This window comes from Cyprinodon tularosa, unplaced genomic scaffold (genome assembly GCF_016077235.1).
Source record: "Cyprinodon tularosa strain WSP-4 unplaced genomic scaffold, ASM1607723v1 ctg1616, whole genome shotgun sequence".
NCBI lineage: Eukaryota > Metazoa > Chordata > Actinopteri > Cyprinodontiformes > Cyprinodontidae > Cyprinodon > Cyprinodon tularosa.
In genome coordinates, this window is record NW_024038456.1 from 1 (window position 1) to 17,978 (window position 17,978).

The following is a 17,978-nucleotide window of genomic DNA, read 5'->3' on the forward strand; positions in this document are numbered from 1 at the left end:
TCTGTCTATGGTCATGGCTCCATCATGGTCTCCATCTATAAATATTTGCAGTATCCAGGCTGCATCCAGGGAGACCAGGGAGCAGAGAAAAATCCCAAAGGGATCTAGAATGTGAAACTCTGTCCTCCGTTTTCTGCTTTTATCCCAAGCGCCTTATAATAAGGATCTACGCGAGGATTTGATATGAAAGCTAAAAGCTAGAAGCTCACTTGTCTGGTGGTGTCAGAGTCTTTTGCTTGATCCATCCAAGGGTTCCCAAGCTGGAACCTTCTGCCATCATATGCTGAGTATCAAGGGAATCCTGCCTGGGATAATGTTAGAACAGGCGCTTCACTAACACCTCATATATAAATAAAAACATGATCCTGGTTGGTTTGCATGATAATGAAACACCTGATGATGATGCGTCCTAACTCTCCAGCACCTGCATGCCTTCTATACCTCTTTCCTGATACCAGGCTGTGGAGGAACGTTGACAACTGCTTCTGGAGGGCTGTCGTCTCCCAACTATCCTCTTCCCTATCATCCCAACGCTGAATGCTACTGGAACATCAGGACCAGTCAGGGAAGCCTGCTCCAGCTGTCTTTCTCAGCCTTCCACCTGGAATCCAGCTCTACCTGCGCTTTTGACTATCTAGCTGTGAGTAACGAGTAATGTAGCCCACGTTGTTTTCAGGACACCACCTAGACAACCAGCGGTTGAATGACGACATGCGGCTAAACATGTCATCACTGGTCAGATCAGGGAGGGGACCAGAGAAAATTACGGAGTCCGACATTTTTTTGGCAAACTTACACACCGAAGCAACACTAATTTTAGTGACCTCCGATCGGCGTAACCGGGTGTCATTACCACCAGCGTGAATAACAATCTTACTGTATTTAACCTTATCCTTAGCCAGTAGTTTCAGGTAGGATTTGATGTCGCCCGTTCTGGCCCCCGGCAAACATTTGACTATGGTCCCTGGTGTCTCTGATGCCACGTTTCTGACTATGGAGCTGCCAATCACCAGAGGGGGGTTCTCAGTGGGTGTGTCACTGAGTGGGGAAAACCGGTTAGAAAGGTGAACGGGTTGGTGGTGACCAGTGGGCAGAGATCCACGACTACGCTTTCTGCGTACAGTTACCCAATCGCCTGGCTGCTCAGGCACTTTTGGAGGACAGCTACGTGGGGGGCCTACTTTAACTCCTGGATGTTCAACAGCCTGAAGCCTGGATTCCAACTCTGACACCCTCGCCTCCAAAGCTACTAAAATACTACACTTATTACACATCCCATTATCACTAAAGGAGGCAGAGGAATAACTGAACATCTGACACAGAGAGCAGGAGAGAGGAGAGGAAGAAGGAAGAGTTGGAAAAGAGTCAAGGGAGGGAGAGAGAGAAGCCATAGCAATGCTAAGCTAGCGCTAGCCTAGGCTAGCTACTCCTTGCTGTTGTGCAAAATAATGTCCTACAGATAATGAATAGATGGTTAACTAGAACTGGAGTTATAGTTAATTATTTAACCTATTCAAAATCAAACGTAAAATCAATTTAGCGTTCTTAGTTAGACAATCGTAGCTTTGAATCATCTACTTACCGGGTTGCGGATTCATTTAACAGTCGGTCCGACTGTTAAAATCCAGGTATCCATCAGTCTAGTGGCCCAGCAGAGTCACTAGTTATCAGCAGACCTATTAATTATCAATAAAGAACCTCTTATCTCTGTTTATTCGCACTATTACCCAAAGGGGTGGATCCAACCTGAGTGATAAACCCTCCGTGATATGAACGATCAAAACCACTAGAGATTAACCAATGATGTCTTTATTCTAAAAATTCAGGATTACAGAAAATCTAACATCTATGCAAACACTACACGCTACTAGAAAAATAAACACGAGGTAGATTAAATGACTAGTTTAACGAAATTGAAAATAAGGAATAAAACTAAATAGAAAACAAAGAAATAAAACCATGAGAGTCCATTTACTGGCTTCTGAGATTGTCCAAAATATGCCAGATATTAAAACATTCACTAATGTCCGCTAGCAGCAGGTATGATGATAACACTCATTTTACTCATGTAAAATTAACACATCCAGCTTAATATTGGTAAAATGATTAAAAATGTATTAACAGTAGCAGCAGAAGTCGTTTAGCAAAACACATTAACGGACAATGTTACTGTGTGTGAATGGGTGTAACTAAATGAGGGACCCCCCCCCTTTTCTCCACGTGGTGAGAGGAACAAAGAAAAATGGGGGAGGGACAGTCTGTAATCAAGATGGCTCCAACTGCGTGGCCCCACGCGGTAGAATGTGGTAATTTGGTAATGCTCTTAAGGTAGAAACAAAAGAAGATAGAAAAGGGAAGAAAAAGGCAAAGAAAGTTCACTTGCAGCCTCACAGCACACACACTTCAACCAAATGAACAAACTCTTAATCAGCACAGATTAAAAATCAGCATTAATTCAAATCCCTGAATCTACCTGTCTCTGTCACCGAGCGCAGCACCTCATTAATGCATCATAAAGGAAAGATAATTGATTTACTGTGAGATGCCTTCTGTCCGTGAAGGATTGATGTTTCCTAGGGAACCGTGGCCTGGTTTCGGCCGCGCAGAGGTTTTCTCGGCACCGGGTCCGGCCTCGGGAAAGTTCAGTCAGTTCGGTGCTACAGCAGAGGGCTTGATATGCTCACAAGTCGAAGACGATGGATTTTGCAGAAGTAATCGGCGAGGAGCGTCCTCCCGGCCGATCCGTCCAAAGAAAGGGGAAAACGAAACTCACTCCGCTGTCAGTTTCAAAGGCTTCCGTCTCCCCAGTTGGCGCAGCCGCTATGCACAATGGAACACTGCGATCCGTGACTTTTGACGCAGGAAAACGAAAGCTACTTCCATTTAGCTTTCTTCTGGTATTTCACGTGAAACGAGCCTCCCCTGACGGGCTTTTACAACCTAGGAAAAAGAGAGAGAAGATGTGCGCACGCTGCGTTTTAAGCCATGAGTGACGTGAGGGCACTTCCTGTCGGAGTATCGGCTGATTGGTCTGTGCCATGAGTGACATGAGGGCACTTCCTGTCGGAGTATCAGCTGATTGGTCGGTGCCATGAGTGACGTGAGGGCACTTCCTGTCGGAGTATCAGCTGATTGGTCTGTGCCATGAGTGACGTGAGGGCACTTCCTGTCGGAGCATCGGCTGATTGGTCTGTGCCATGAGTGACGTGAGGGCACTTAGTGACGTGAGGGCACTTCCTGTCGGGGTATCGGCTGATTGGTCTGTGCCATGAGTGACGTGAGGGCACTTCCTGTCGGAGTATCGGCTGATTGGTCTGTGCCATGAGTGACGTGAGGGCACTTCCTGTCGGAGTATCGGCTGATTGGTCTGTGCCATGAGTGACGTGAGGGCACTTCCTGTCGGAGTATCGGCTGATTGTTCTGTGCCATGAGTGACGTGAGGGCACTTCCTGTCGGGGTATCAGCTGATTGGTCTGTGGCATGAGTGACGTGGGGTCACTTCCTGTCGGAGTATCAGCTGATTGGTCTGTGGCATGAGTGACGTGGGGTCACTTCCTGTCGGAGTATCAGCTGATTGGTCTGTGCCATGAGTGACGTGGGGGCACTTCCTGTCGGGGTATCGGCTGATTGGTCTGTGCCATGAGTGACGTGAGGGCACTTCCTGTCGGAGTATCGGCTGATTGGTCTGTGCCATGAGTGACGTGAGGGCACTTCCTGTCGGGGTATCGGCTGATTGGTCTGTGCCATGAGTGACGTGAGGGCACTTCCTGTCGGGGTATCAGCTGATTGGTCTGTGCCATGAGTGACGTGAGGGCACTTCCTGTCGGAGTATCAGCTGATTGGTCTGTGCCATGAGTGACGTGAGGGCACTTCCTGTCGGGGTATCGGCTGATTGGTCTGTGCCATGAGTGACGTGAGGGCACTTCCTGTCGGAGTATCGGCTGATTGGTCTGTGCCATGAGTGACGTGAGGGCACTTCCTGTCGGAGTATCAGCTGATTGGTCTGTGCCATGAGTGACGTGAGGGCACTTCCTGTCGGAGTATCAGCTGATTGGTCTGTGCCATGAGTGACGTGAGGGCACTTCCTGTCGGGGTATCGGCTGATTGGTCTGTGCCATGAGTGACGTGAGGGCACTTCCTGTCGGAGTATCGGCTGATTGGTCTGTGCCATGAGTGACGTGAGGGCACTTCCTGTCGGAGTATCGGCTGATTGTTCTGTGCCATGAGTGACGTGAGGGCACTTCCTGTCGGGGTATCAGCTGATTGGTCTGTGGCATGAGTGACGTGGGGTCACTTCCTGTCGGAGTATCAGCTGATTGGTCTGTGGCATGAGTGACGTGGGGTCACTTCCTGTCGGAGTATCAGCTGATTGGTCTGTGCCATGAGTGACGTGGGGGCACTTCCTGTCGGGGTATCGGCTGATTGGTCTGTGCCATGAGTGACGTGAGGGCACTTCCTGTCGGAGTATCGGCTGATTGGTCTGTGCCATGAGTGACGTGAGGGCACTTCCTGTCGGGGTATCGGCTGATTGGTCTGTGCCATGAGTGACGTGAGGGCACTTCCTGTCGGGGTATCGGCTGATTGGTCTGTGCCATGAGTGACGTGAGGGCACTTCCTGTCGGAGTATCGGCTGATTGGTCTGTGCCATGAGTGACGTGAGGGCACTTCCTGTCGGGGTATCGGCTGATTGGTCTGTGCCATGAGTGACGTGAGGGCACTTCCTGTCGGGGTATCGGCTGATTGGTCTGTGCCATGAGTGACGTGAGGGCACTCCCTGTCGGGGTATCGGCTGATTGGTCTGTGCCATGAGTGACGTGAGGGCACTTCCTGTCGGAGTATCGGCTGATTGGTCTGTGCCATGAGTGACGTGAGGGCACTTCCTGTCAGAGTATCAGCTGATTGGTCTGTGCCATGAGTGACGTGAGGGCACTTCCTGTCGGAGTATCAGCTGATTGGTCTGTGCCATGAGTGACGTGGGGGCACTTCCTGTCGGGGTATCGGCTGATTGGTCTGTGCCATGAGTGACGTGAGGGCACTTCCTGTCGGGGTATCGGCTGATTGGTCTGTGCCATGAGTGACGTGAGGGCACTTCCTGTCGGGGTATCGGCTGATTGGTCTGTGCCATGAGTGACGTGAGGGCACTTCCTGTCGGAGTATCGGCTGATTGGTCTGTGCCATGAGTGACGTGAGGGCACTTCCTGTCGGGGTATCGGCTGATTGGTCTGTGCCATGAGTGACGTCAGGGCACTTCCTGTCGGAGTATCGGCTGATTGGTCTGTGCCATGAGTGACGTGAGGGCACTTCCTGTCGGAGTATCGGCTGATTGGTCTGTGCCATGAGTGACGTGAGGGCACTTCCTGTCGGAGTATCGGCTGATTGTTCTGTGCCATGAGTGACGTGAGGGCACTTCCTGTCGGGGTATCAGCTGATTGGTCTGTGGCATGAGTGACGTGGGGTCACTTCCTGTCGGAGTATCAGCTGATTGGTCTGTGGCATGAGTGACGTGGGGTCACTTCCTGTCGGAGTATCAGCTGATTGGTCTGTGCCATGAGTGACGTGGGGGCACTTCCTGTCGGGGTATCGGCTGATTGGTCTGTGCCATGAGTGACGTGAGGGCACTTCCTGTCGGAGTATCGGCTGATTGGTCTGTGCCATGAGTGACGTGAGGGCACTTCCTGTCGGGGTATCGGCTGATTGGTCTGTGCCATGAGTGACGTGAGGGCACTTCCTGTCGGGGTATCGGCTGATTGGTCTGTGCCATGAGTGACGTGAGGGCACTTCCTGTCGGAGTATCGGCTGATTGGTCTGTGCCATGAGTGACGTGAGGGCACTTCCTGTCGGGGTATCGGCTGATTGGTCTGTGCCATGAGTGACGTGAGGGCACTTCCTGTCGGGGTATCGGCTGATTGGTCTGTGCCATGAGTGACGTGAGGGCACTTCCTGTCGGGGTATCGGCTGATTGGTCTGTGCCATGAGTGACGTGAGGGCACTTCCTGTCGGAGTATCGGCTGATTGGTCTGTGCCATGAGTGACGTGAGGGCACTTCCTGTCGGAGTATCAGCTGATTGGTCTGTGCCATGAGTGACGTGAGGGCACTTCCTGTCGGAGTATCAGCTGATTGGTCTGTGCCATGAGTGACGTGGGGGCACTTCCTGTCGGGGTTTCGGCTGATTGGTCTGTGCCATGAGTGACGTGAGGGCACTTCCTGTCGGGGTATCGGCTGATTGGTCTGTGCCATGAGTGACGTGAGGGCACTTCCTGTCGGGGTATCGGCTGATTGGTCTGTGCCATGAGTGACGTGAGGGCACTTCCTGTCGGAGTATCGGCTGATTGGTCTGTGCCATGAGTGACGTGAGGGCACTTCCTGTCGGGGTATCGGCTGATTGGTCTGTGCCATGAGTGACGTGAGGGCACTTCCTGTCGGGGTATCGGCTGATTGGTCTGTGCCATGAGTGACGTGAGGGCACTTCCTGTCGGAGTATCAGCTGATTGGTCTGTGCCATGAGTGACGTGAGGGCACTTCCTGTCGGAGTATCAGCTGATTGGTCTGTGCCTTGAGTGACGTGGGGGCACTTCCTGTCGGGGTATCGGCTGATTGGTCTGTGCCATGAGTGATGTGAGGGCACTTCCTGTCGGGGTATCGGCTGATTGGTCTGTTTGAGGCAATATATTCCAACATTGCTATCAGAAATAAAACCGTGTGAAACTGACAAGTGCTCAGTAGAGCTTCTCTGACATCATCATGGATCATTATCAGAGCAGTAAATCTGATTAAACCATGTTTATCTCCATTCTGGTTGTTTATATCTTTAGATTATCGATTTATCTTAAAATGCAAAGCTGATAAAGTTAGCTCCAGAAAGTAGCGTAGCATCCCATTTCCTCTACAGATCGGGAACAGAGGGATAAAACAGAAAGGATTTTAAGAGATTTATTTGGTGCATGCTGGGACAGTTGTCAGTCTGGAGAACAGACACGTCTGCTCTGATGCATGCTGGGTAAAGAGGGAGGGGCCAGAACAACATTTGCAGACTTTTTCCGTTCTCTGTCTTGTGTTCTTGTCAATTGGAAAACTGCTGGGGAAGATGACGTTTGACGAGCACACCAGAACGCACAAGTACACATAGTGAGAGGATTCTCAAAATTCCTGAACACAGCCAATGCAACATTTGTCCAATGCATCACAAAATCTCAGTGTTTATCACTCTTTGAGAGTCCAGGAGAACGATCACAGCCAATGCACTGGCCGTTTCTCAATTCACTAGAGCCTGAGTACGGACTCGTGTTCTCACCAAGTATGTTCTAGAGAAGAACCCAGTCTGGACTCGGGGAGAACGGGAGCACGCAGAATAAATCTGGGTCAATAGGAACAGAATCGTACTGATGACATCACCACATTCAAAGCTCATCTAGAGCTGCACTTCACCTCCCTCTTATTAAACATCTCTAAATGATAATAAATTAGGACTTTTTTCATTTAGTGGAGGAATAATAATGAACACAGTCAGATAAACACATATTAAACGGCTGCTGCGGAAAGGCTAACGTTAGCCCTGGCTGCTGCAGAGTTGCTGATGTTAGCCTGGCTGCTGCAGATGGGCTAACGTTAACCTGGCTGCTGCAGATGGGCTAACGTTAGCCCTGGCTGCTGCAGATGGGCTAACGTTAACCTGGCTGCTGCAGAGTTGCTGATGTTAGCCTGGCTGCTGCAGATGGGCTAACGTTAGCCTGGCTGCTGCAGATGGGCTAATGTTAGCCTGGCTGCTGCAGATTGAATAACGTTAACCTGGCTGCTGCAGATGGGATAACGTTAACCTGGCTGCTGCAGATGGGCTAACGTTAGCCTGGCTGCTGCAGATGGGATAACGTTAACCTGGCTGCTGCAGATGGGCTAACGTTAGCCTGGCTGCTGCAGATGGGATAACGTTAACCTGGCTGCTGCAGATGGGCTAACGTTAGCCGGGCTGCTGCAGATGGGATAACGTTAACCTGGCTGCTGCAGATGGGATAACGTTAACCTGGCTGCTGCAGATGGGCTAACGTTAGCCTGGCTGCTGCAGATGGGCTAACGTTAGCCTGGCTGCTGCAGATGGGATAACGTTAACCTGGCTGCTGCAGATGGGCTAACGTTAGCCTGGCTGCTGCAGATGGGCTAACGTTAGCCTGGCTGCTGCAGATGGGATAACGTTAACCTGGCTGCTGCAGATGGGCTAACGTTAGCCTGGCTGCTGCAGATGGGCTAACGTTAGCCCTGGCTGCTGCAGATGGGATAACGTTAACCTGGCTGCTGCAGATGGGCTAACGTTAGCCTGGCTGCTGCAGATGGGCTAACGTTAGCCTGGCTGCTGCAGATGGGATAACGTTAACCTGGCGGCTGCAGATGGGCTAACGTTAGCCTGGCTGCTGCAGATGGGATAACGTTAACCTGGCTGCTGCAGATGGGATAACGTTAACCTGGCTGCTGCAGATGGGATAACGTTAGCCTGGCTGCTGCAGATGGGATAACGTTAACCTGGCTGCTGCAGATGGGATAACGTTAACCTGGCTGCTGCAGAAGGGATAATGTTAACCTGGCTGCTGCAGATGGGATAACGTTAACCTGGCTGCTGCAGATGGGATAACGTTAACCTGGCTGCTGCAGATGGGATAACGTTAGACTGGCTGCTGCAGATGGGATAACGTTAACCTGACTGCTGCAGATGGGATAACGTTAACCTGGCTGCTGCAGATGGGATAACGTTAACCTGGCTGCTGCAGATGGGATAACGTTAACCTGGCTGCTGCAGATGGGATAACGTTAACCTGGCTGCTGCAGATGGGATAACGTTAACCTGGCTGCTGCAGATGGGATAACGTTAACCTGGCTGCTGCAGATGGGCTAACGTTAGCCTGGCTGCTGCAGATGGGATAACGTTAACCTGGCTGCTGCAGATGGGCTAACGTTAGCCTGGCTGCTGCAGATGGGATAACGTTAACCTGGCTGCTGCAGATGGGATAACGTTAGCCTGGCTGCTGCAGATGGGATAACGTTAACCTGGCTGCTGCAGATGGGATAACGTTAACCTGGCTGCTGCAGATGGGCTAACGTTAGCCTGGCTGCTGCAGATGGGATAACGTTAACCTGGCTGCTGCAGATGGGATAACGTTAACCTGGCTGCTGCAGATGGGATAACGTTAACCTGACTGCTGCAGATGGGAAAATGTTAACCTGGCTGCTGCAGATGGGCTAACGTTAGCCTGGCTGCTGCAGATGGGATAACGTTAACCTGGCTGCTGCAGATGGGATAACGTTAACCTGGCTGCTGCAGATGGGATACCGTTAACCTGGCTGCTGCAGATGGGATAACGTTAGCCTGGCTGCTGCAGATGGGATAACGTTAACCTGGCTGCTGCAGATGGGATAACGTTAACCTGGCTGCTGCAGATGGGATAACGTTAACCTGGCTGCTGCAGATGGGATAACGTTAACCTGGCTGCTGCAGATGGGATAACGTTAACCTGGCTGCTGCAGATGGGCTAACGTTAGCCTGGCTGCTGCAGATGGGATAACGTTAACCTGGCTGCTGCAGATGGGCTAACGTTAGCCTGGCTGCTGCAGATGGGATAACGTTAACCTGGCTGCTGCAGATGGGATAACATTAGCCTGGCTGCTGCAGATGGGATAACGTTAACCTGGCTGCTGCAGATGGGATAACGTTAACCTGGCTGCTGCAGATGGGCTAACGTTAGCCTGGCTGCTGCAGATGGGATAACGTTAACCTGGCTGCTGCAGATGGGATAACGTTAACCTGGCTGCTGCAGATGGGATAACGTTAACCTGACTGCTGCAGATGGGATAATGTTAACCTGGCTGCTGCAGATGGGCTAACGTTAGCCTGGCTGCTGCAGATGGGATAACGTTAACCTGGCTGCTGCAGATGGGATAACGTTAACCTGGCTGCTGCAGATGGGATAACGTTAACCTGGCTGCTGCAGATGGGATAACGTTAACCTGGCTGCTGCAGATGGGATAACGTTAACCTGGCTGCTGCAGATGGGATAACGTTAACCTGGCTGCTGCAGATGGGATAACGTTAGCCTGGCTGCTGCAGATGGGATAACGTTAACCTGGCTGCTGCAGATGGGATAACGTTAACCTGGCTGCTGCAGATGGGCTAACGTTAGCCTGGCTGCTGCAGATGGGCTAACGTTAGCCTGGCTGCTGCAGATGGGCTAACGTTAACCTGGCTGCTGCAGATGGGCTAACGTTAGCCTGGCTGCTGCAGATGGGATAACGTTAGCCTGGCTGCTGCAGATGGGATAACGTTAACCTGGCTGCTGCAGATGGGATAACGTTAACCTGGCTGCTGCAGATGGGCTAACGTTAGCCTGGCTGCTGCAGATGGGATAACGTTAACCTGGCTGCTGCAGATGGGATAACGTTAACCTGGCTGCTGCAGATGGGCTAACGTTAGCCTGGCTGCTGCAGATGGGCTAACGTTAACCTGGCTGCTGCAGATGGGATAACGTTAACCTGGCTGCTGCAGATGGGCTAACGTTAGCCTGGCTGCTGCAGATGGGCTAACGTTAGCCTGGCTGCTGCAGATGGGCTAACGTTAACCTGGCTGCTGCAGATGGGCTAACGTTAGCCTGGCTGCTGCAGATGGGATAACGTTAGCCTGGCTGCTGCAGATGGGCTAACGTTAACCTGGCTGCTGCAGATGGGATAACGTTAGCCTGGCTGCTGCAGATGGGCTAACGTTAACCTGGCTGCTGCAGATGGGCTAACGTTAGCCTGGCTGCTGCAGATGGGCTAACGTTAACCTGGCTGCTGCAGATGGGATAACGTTAACCTGGCTGCTGCAGATGGGCTAACGGTAGCCTGGCTGCTGCAGATGGGATAACGTTAGCCTGGCTGCTGCAGATGGGCTAACGTTAACCTGGCTGCTGCAGATGGGATAACGTTAACCTGGCTGCTGCAGATGGGCTAACGGTAGCCTGGCTGCTGCAGATGGGATAACGTTAGCCTGGCTGCTGCAGATGGGCTAACGTTAGCCTGGCTGCTGCAGATGGGATAACGTTAACCTGGCTGCTGCAGATGGGCTAACGTTAGCCTGGCTGCTGCAGATGGGCTAACGTTAACCTGGCTGCTGCAGATGGGCTAACGTTAGCCTGGCTGCTGCAGATGGGCTAACGTTAACCTGGCTGCTGCAGATGGGATAACGTTAACCTGGCTGCTGCAGATGGGCTAACGTTAGCCTGGCTGCTGCAGATGGGATAACGTTAGCCTGGCTGCTGCAGATGGGATAACGTTAACCTGGCTGCTGCAGATGGGATAACGTTAACCTGGCTCCTGCAGATGGGATAACGTTAGCCTGGCTGCTGCAGATGGGATAACGTTAGCCTGGCTGCTGCAGATGGGATAACGTTAGCCTGGCTGCTGCAGATGGGCTAACGTTAGCCTGGCTGCTGCAGATGGGATAACGTTAGCCTGGCTGCTGCAGATGGGATAACGTTAACCTGGCTGCTGCAGATGGGATAACGTTAACCTGGCTGCTGCAGATGGGATAACGTTAGCCTGGCTGCTGCAGATGGGATACCGTTAACCTGGCTGCTGCAGATGGGATAACGTTAACCTGGCTGCTGCAGATGGGATAACGTTAACCTGGCTGCTGCAGATGGGATAACGTTAACCTGGCTGCTGCAGATGGGATAACGTTAACCTGGCTGCTGCAGATGGGATAACGTTAACCTGGCTGCTGCAGATGGGATAACGTTAACCTGGCTGCTGCAGATGGGATAACGTTAACCTGGCTGCTGCAGATGGGATAACGTTAACCTGGCTGCTGCAGATGGGCTAACGTTAGCCTGGCTGCTGCAGATGGGATAACGTTAACCTGGCTGCTGCAGATGGGATAACGTTAACCTGGCTGCTGCAGATGGGATAATGTTAACCTGGCTGCTGCAGATGGGCTAACGTTAACCTGGCTGCTGCAGATGGGATAACGTTAACCTGGCTGCTGTAGATGGGATAACGTTAACCTGGCTGCTGCAGATGGGATAACGTTAACCTGGCTGCTGCAGATGGGATAACGTTAACCTGGCTGCTGCAGATGGGATAACGTTAACCTGGCTGCTGCAGATGGGCTAACGTTAACCTGGCTGCTGCAGATGGGATAACGTTAACCTGGCTGCTGCAGATGGGATAACGTTAACCTGGCTGCTGCAGATGGGATAACGTTAACCTGGCTGCTGAAGATGGCATAACGTTAACCTGGCTGCTGCAGATGGGCTAACGTTAACCTGGCTGCTGCAGATGGGATAACGTTAACCTGGCTGCTGCAGATGGGATAACGTTAACCTGGCTGCTGCAGATGGGATAACGTTAACCTGGCTGCTGCAGATGGGATAACGTTAACCTGGCTGCTGCAGATGGGATAACGTTAACCTGGCTGCTGCAGATGGCATAACGTTAACCTGGCTGCTGCAGATGGGCTAACGTTAACCTGGCTGCTGCAGATGGGATAACGTTAACCTGGCTGCTGCAGATGGGATAACGTTAACCTGGCTGCTGCAGATGGGATAACGTTAACCTGGCTGCTGCAGATGGGATAACGTTAACCTGGCTGCTGCAGATGGCATAACGTTAACCTGGCTGCTGCAGATGGGATAACGTTAACCTGGCTGCTGCAGATGGGATAACGTTAGACTGGCTGCTGCAGATGGGATAACGTTAACCTGGCTGCTGCAGATGGGATAACGTTAACCTGGCTGCTGCAGATGGGATAACGTTAACCTGGCTGCTGCAGATGGCATAACGTTAACCTGGCTGCTGCAGATGGGATAACGTTAACCTGGCTGCTGCAGATGGGATAACGTTAACCTGGCTGCTGCAGATGGGCTAACGTTAACCTGGCTGCTGCAGATGGGCTAACGTTAGCCGGGCTGCTGCAGATGGGCTAACGTTAACCTGGCTGCTGCAGATGGCATAACGTTAACCTGGCTGCTGCAGATGGGATAACGTTAACCTGGCTGCTGCAGATGGGATAACGTTAACCTGGCTGCTGCAGATGGGATAACGTTAACCTGGCTGCTGCAGATGGGCCAACGTTAACCTGGCTGCTGCAGATGGGATAACGTTAACCTGGCTGCTGCAGATGGGATAACGTTAACCTGGCTGCTGCAGATGGGATAACGTTAACCTGGCTGCTGCAGATGGGCTAACGTTAGCCGGGCTGCTGCAGATGGGATAACGTTAACCTGGCTGCTGCAGATGGCATAACGTTAACCTGGCTGCTGCAGATGGGATAACGTTAACCTGGCTGCTGCAGATGGGATAACGTTAACCTGGCTGCTGCAGATGGGATAACGTTAACCTGGCTGCTGCAGATGGGCTAACGTTAGCCGGGCTGCTGCAGATGGGCCAACGTTAACCTGGCTGCTGCAGATGGGATAACGTTAACCTGGCTGCTGCAGATGGGATAACGTTAACCTGGCTGCTGCAGATGGGATAACGTTAACCTGGCTGCTGCAGATGGGATAACGTTAACCTGGCTGCTGCAGATGGGATAACGTTAACCTGGCTGCTGCAGATGGGATAACGTTAGCCTGGCTGCTGCAGATGGGATAACGTTAACCTGGCTGCTGCAGATGGGATAACGTTAACCTGGCTGCTGCAGATGGGATAACGTTAACCTGGCTGCTGCAGATGGGATAACGTTAACCTGGCTGCTGCAGATGGGATAACGTTAACCTGGCTGCTGCAGATGGGCTAACGTTAGCCTGGCTGCTGCAGATGGGATAACGTTAACCTGGCTGCTGCAGATGGGATAACGTTAACCTGGCTGCTGCAGCCGTTTTGTTCGTGTTTATCTGACTGTGTTCATTATTATTCCTCCACTAAATGAAAAAAGTCCTGATTTATTTTTAGTCTCGGCTGCGTGTGCATTACAGGTTGCTGCAATTTGATCACTTTCTGAGCTGCGCTGTGATGTTTTCAGGTGTACGATGGGAACAGCAGCAGTTCTGCAGAGCTGGCTAAGCTGTGTGGCTCTGCGCTTCCAGGCCTCATCAACTCCTCCTCCAATCAACTCTACATCAAACTACGCACAGACAGCAGCATCAACACCGGAGGCTTCCTTGCATCTTACAGCACCAGTAAGGAAATAAACACTCACCACAGAGCTCACCAGGAGGACGAGTGAAGGGCAGGAAAGAGGTTCATATGATCGATGCACGGCTCTGTTTCATCAAGCAGGTTTCTAAACCTGAAATCAGGGAAACTGAGTTTTCTATTGCCTCATCCTCTGTTTCTGTTGCCATAGTAACATCCTCCCATAGCTAACCTGGTCAGCAGCAGGTTTCCTTCAGTAAACTCAGAGGGTCCTCTGCTCTCCCTACAGCCAATCACACATTCAGTCTCATTTATGTGCATAAAAAAAAATCCTTCCCTAGGTCCGTTAGACACATCAGGACTTTAAAACAAACATTGCATTTCTATTTGATGAGGATCTTATTAAAGAATGATCGGCATTAATTCACAGAGAATTAAATATTTATAGGGAGAGGATTCTACAACTCAGTGACAGGATGATTCAATTCTATTCAGTTTATTTCTATAGCTGCAATTCACATCATGTCAACTCAGGTCACTTTCCAGTTCACCAGATCATCCAGTCAGATTGATTCAAAGTTTTCTATCTAAGGAAAACCAGCTGATTGCATCCACTCATTGACTCTTCAGCAATCCCTCACACTAAGCATGCTTGTAGCGACAGTGGAGAGGAAAAACTCCCTTTGAACAGGAAGAAACCTCCAGCAGAACCAGGCTCAGTGTGAGCGGCCATCTGCTGAGGCCCACTGGGGTTCAAGGAGACAGAAGCAGACATAGAAAAAGAAGCATAGATACAAAAGGCAACTGTCAACCAGCTCCACAGGCGGCCCCGTCCAGGAAACACACAGCCAGGCAGACGAGCTCCGAGCCAGCTCCCATGTCAGAGGATGAAGAGAGCACATCCAGTTAGTCACAGTCAGAGAAACAGGACTACACTGGAAAACAGGCCAAGCTCCAACATCTAGAAACAAAGGTGTTGATGGCAGCAGCACAGCTGATATTTCTCTCCAGGATGGAGTCACAGCCAAACAGGAACAGACCAGATGAAGCTACTATGAGAAAAAGCAGAGAGAGCAGAACGTTAGAGATTGAACTAACAGATTCTGCAGAGTGGGAGAATAGAGATAGAATGAAGCAGAATGATGAAAAAGGGGTCCCTATGTCCTCCAGCAGTCTAAGCCTATAGCAGCAGAACTATAGAGATAGCTCAGGATAACCTGAGCCACTCTAACTAGAAGCTTTATCAAAAAGGAAAGTTTTAAGCCTAGCCTTAAAAGTAGACAGGGTGTCTGCCTCACGGACTAAAACTGGTAGTTGGTTCCACAGGAGAGGAGCCTGAGAACTAAAAGATCTGCCTCCCATTCTACTTTTAGAAATTCTAGGACCCACTAGTAAACCTGCAGATTGAGAGCGAAGTGCTCTGTTAGGAACATAAGGAACAATCATTTTTACTTTATTATCTGAAATCAGTTTAATCCCATCCAAATGAAGTGACTGGCTAATCAGCTTCTTTTTCAGAGACTCTGGTCCAAAGACTATAACTTCTGTTTTGTCTGCATTCAGAAGCAGAAAGTTAAGAGTCATCCAGGTTTTTCTGTCTTCAGACATGCCTGTAGTCTATGTAATGGGTTAGCTTCATCTGGATTATAGACAGATATAGCTGGGTATCATCAGCATAACAGTGGAAATTAATCCCATGCTGTCTAATAATTCTACCGATTGGGAGCATGTATAAAGTAAAGAGAATTGGTCCTAGCACTGATCCCTGTGGTACTCCACAGGTAACCTTTGAGCGTGTTGAAGATCTATCATTAACATGAACAAACTGAATTCGATCAGATAGATCAGATTTAAACCAGTCTAGTGCTGTTCCTTTAATTCCAACAAAATATTCAAGTCTTTCTAAAAGAATATTATGATCAACTGGATCAAATGCAGCACTGAGATCCAACAGGACGAGAGACAGAAGCCATAGCAATGCTAAGCTAGCGCTAGCCTAAGCTAGCTACTCCTTACTACCAGAAATAAAACCGTGTGAAGCTGATGTGCTCAGTAGAAAAGTGCAGCAGAAGGCGATAAAAGAGACTGAATCAACATGACGAGGAACCCATGAGATGATGAACAGGTTCTATACATTAGAACAATGTTTTTATTCTTCATCTTGACCTGCTGACAGATGATTTAACCTAAATAGATCCACTGATCTACTACCATTCAAGAAATAAAACTAATGCTATTGCTGTACCAACAGCCTATGGCAAGCCATATCGATATGTATTCGTTCTAGTGAACATGTACTCCTGATATCCACAAACGGGCTGAAAGTGGAAGGCAGCCAGTCTATTGCTGAGATGTTTGCAGATGTTTCCTCAGGAGTCTTTATCCTGTCAGCTCCACCAGATCAAGCTCTAGTTCTGATAGCATGGAGGACCAGCCTCCTGCTCACAGTCCAGTCACATGCTAATCAGATAGCCACCCATCATTCTTCTGGATGGTCAGAGCGCTTTGCTGTGATTGGTCCTCTCAATGATGGTGGGAGGTCTTAGGTAAGGTCCAGCTGAATGTTTCCCAGAGTTCCTTGCTCTCCTCTGCTGCTCCGTGAGTTAATCAACCACTTCTTTATTTTCTCTGATAATGGAGGCTGTACAGTCCTCACTGCACCGGATGGCATACCAGGTTTCTAGGCTCAGGGATCAGGAAGAATCTGATTTCATTGATCTCCGATTGGAACAACAGGGAGGAAAGTGTTTTAATAAATGTTAAATCAGCCTGCCATAGCCCACTCCTCATACACCTGCGCATTAACTGGAGCAACAGTCTCCATCTTCCTCTCCTTTGCAGCTGTAGTGCTGTTTCTCTCTCTATTAAACACAATCTCCTTTCTTTCAATTCTTCATTAAATCTCTACTTCCAGTGGGGTGAAAGAGGCACTTCCTGTTGCCTGTTGTCATGACATTTCTTCTAGAACCTTCTGAGGGAATCCGTGTTTCCAGTGCTTTACTGGAATCTGACCAGATCAGTTTTTATAAAAGCTGTAAATGTAAACTAGAGGGCTTCCATGTTCCATGTGCCTCCATGTGTTCAGTCTGGGCTCCTCTGATGGCCTCCTGCTGCAGGACGGTCCTCTAGATAATCCAGCCCATAAACCCACTGCTCTGCTAGTCTAACCCAGTTACAGTCTGAGATACTTTAACAGCCACTGATGATGGAGTCCTGTGTTCAAACATCATAAGAAGGTTTAAAACACTAAACTGTTCATGACTTCCTGTGATGCTCAGAGAAGCTTCCATTATAACTGATCTTTATCCTGTTTATCAATATAACACATTAGAGGAGAAACACGGCGTTAGAAGGATTAAACATCATTAATCTAGCTTAAGGGTCAGACCCAGAACTGATGATGGCGTTTGCTTTCAGGGTGTCATGGCGTGGTCTACTCCCACCGGCACCAGGGAGTGATCGAGTCGTTGAACTTTCCAAACAACTACCCAGCCAACGGTCTGTGCAGCTGGACCATCCAGGCCAGCACTGGAAACACAATCAACTACACCTTCAACGCCTTCCAGCTAGAGGCCACGTCCAGCTGCAGCTTCGACTACATCAAGGTGAACACTTTCACTTTGCTTCACTCCTCTCTGCCTGCTGAAGGCAGGAGAGGAGACTTCATGGAGGGGGGAGACAGAGGGCAACCTGTAGGGTTCATTACGCCGTGGGCAATGTTCCCTCTGAGCTCCTCAGCGTGCAGGAAGATCTATGCAGCGCATGAATCCATCAGGATAAGCAGAGTTCATGCATCCTTTCTACACGGACCGACCAATCATCGGATCTCACTGCATAATATGGAGAAACAGGAAGCTCTTGCCGTGGAGCATTAAATATATTGATA

At 50.2% G+C, this 17,978-nt stretch overlaps 1 protein-coding gene across 1 annotated transcript in view; it reads left to right on the top strand.

Moving 5' to 3' along the window:
- Nucleotides 1-421: 421 nt before the first annotated feature.
- LOC119780529 (cubilin-like) overlaps nucleotides 422-17,978 on the top strand; it is a gene marked incomplete at both ends in the record, with an annotated part of 37,183 nt that continues 19,626 nt past the window's right edge. Inside the window, 3 exons of the mRNA XM_038280604.1 lie at nucleotides 422-640; nucleotides 13,980-14,136; nucleotides 17,510-17,697. Of these exons, the coding sequence (XP_038136532.1) occupies nucleotides 422-640; nucleotides 13,980-14,136; nucleotides 17,510-17,697 (564 nt within the window). The remainder of the gene's footprint in view (nucleotides 641-13,979; nucleotides 14,137-17,509; nucleotides 17,698-17,978) is intronic.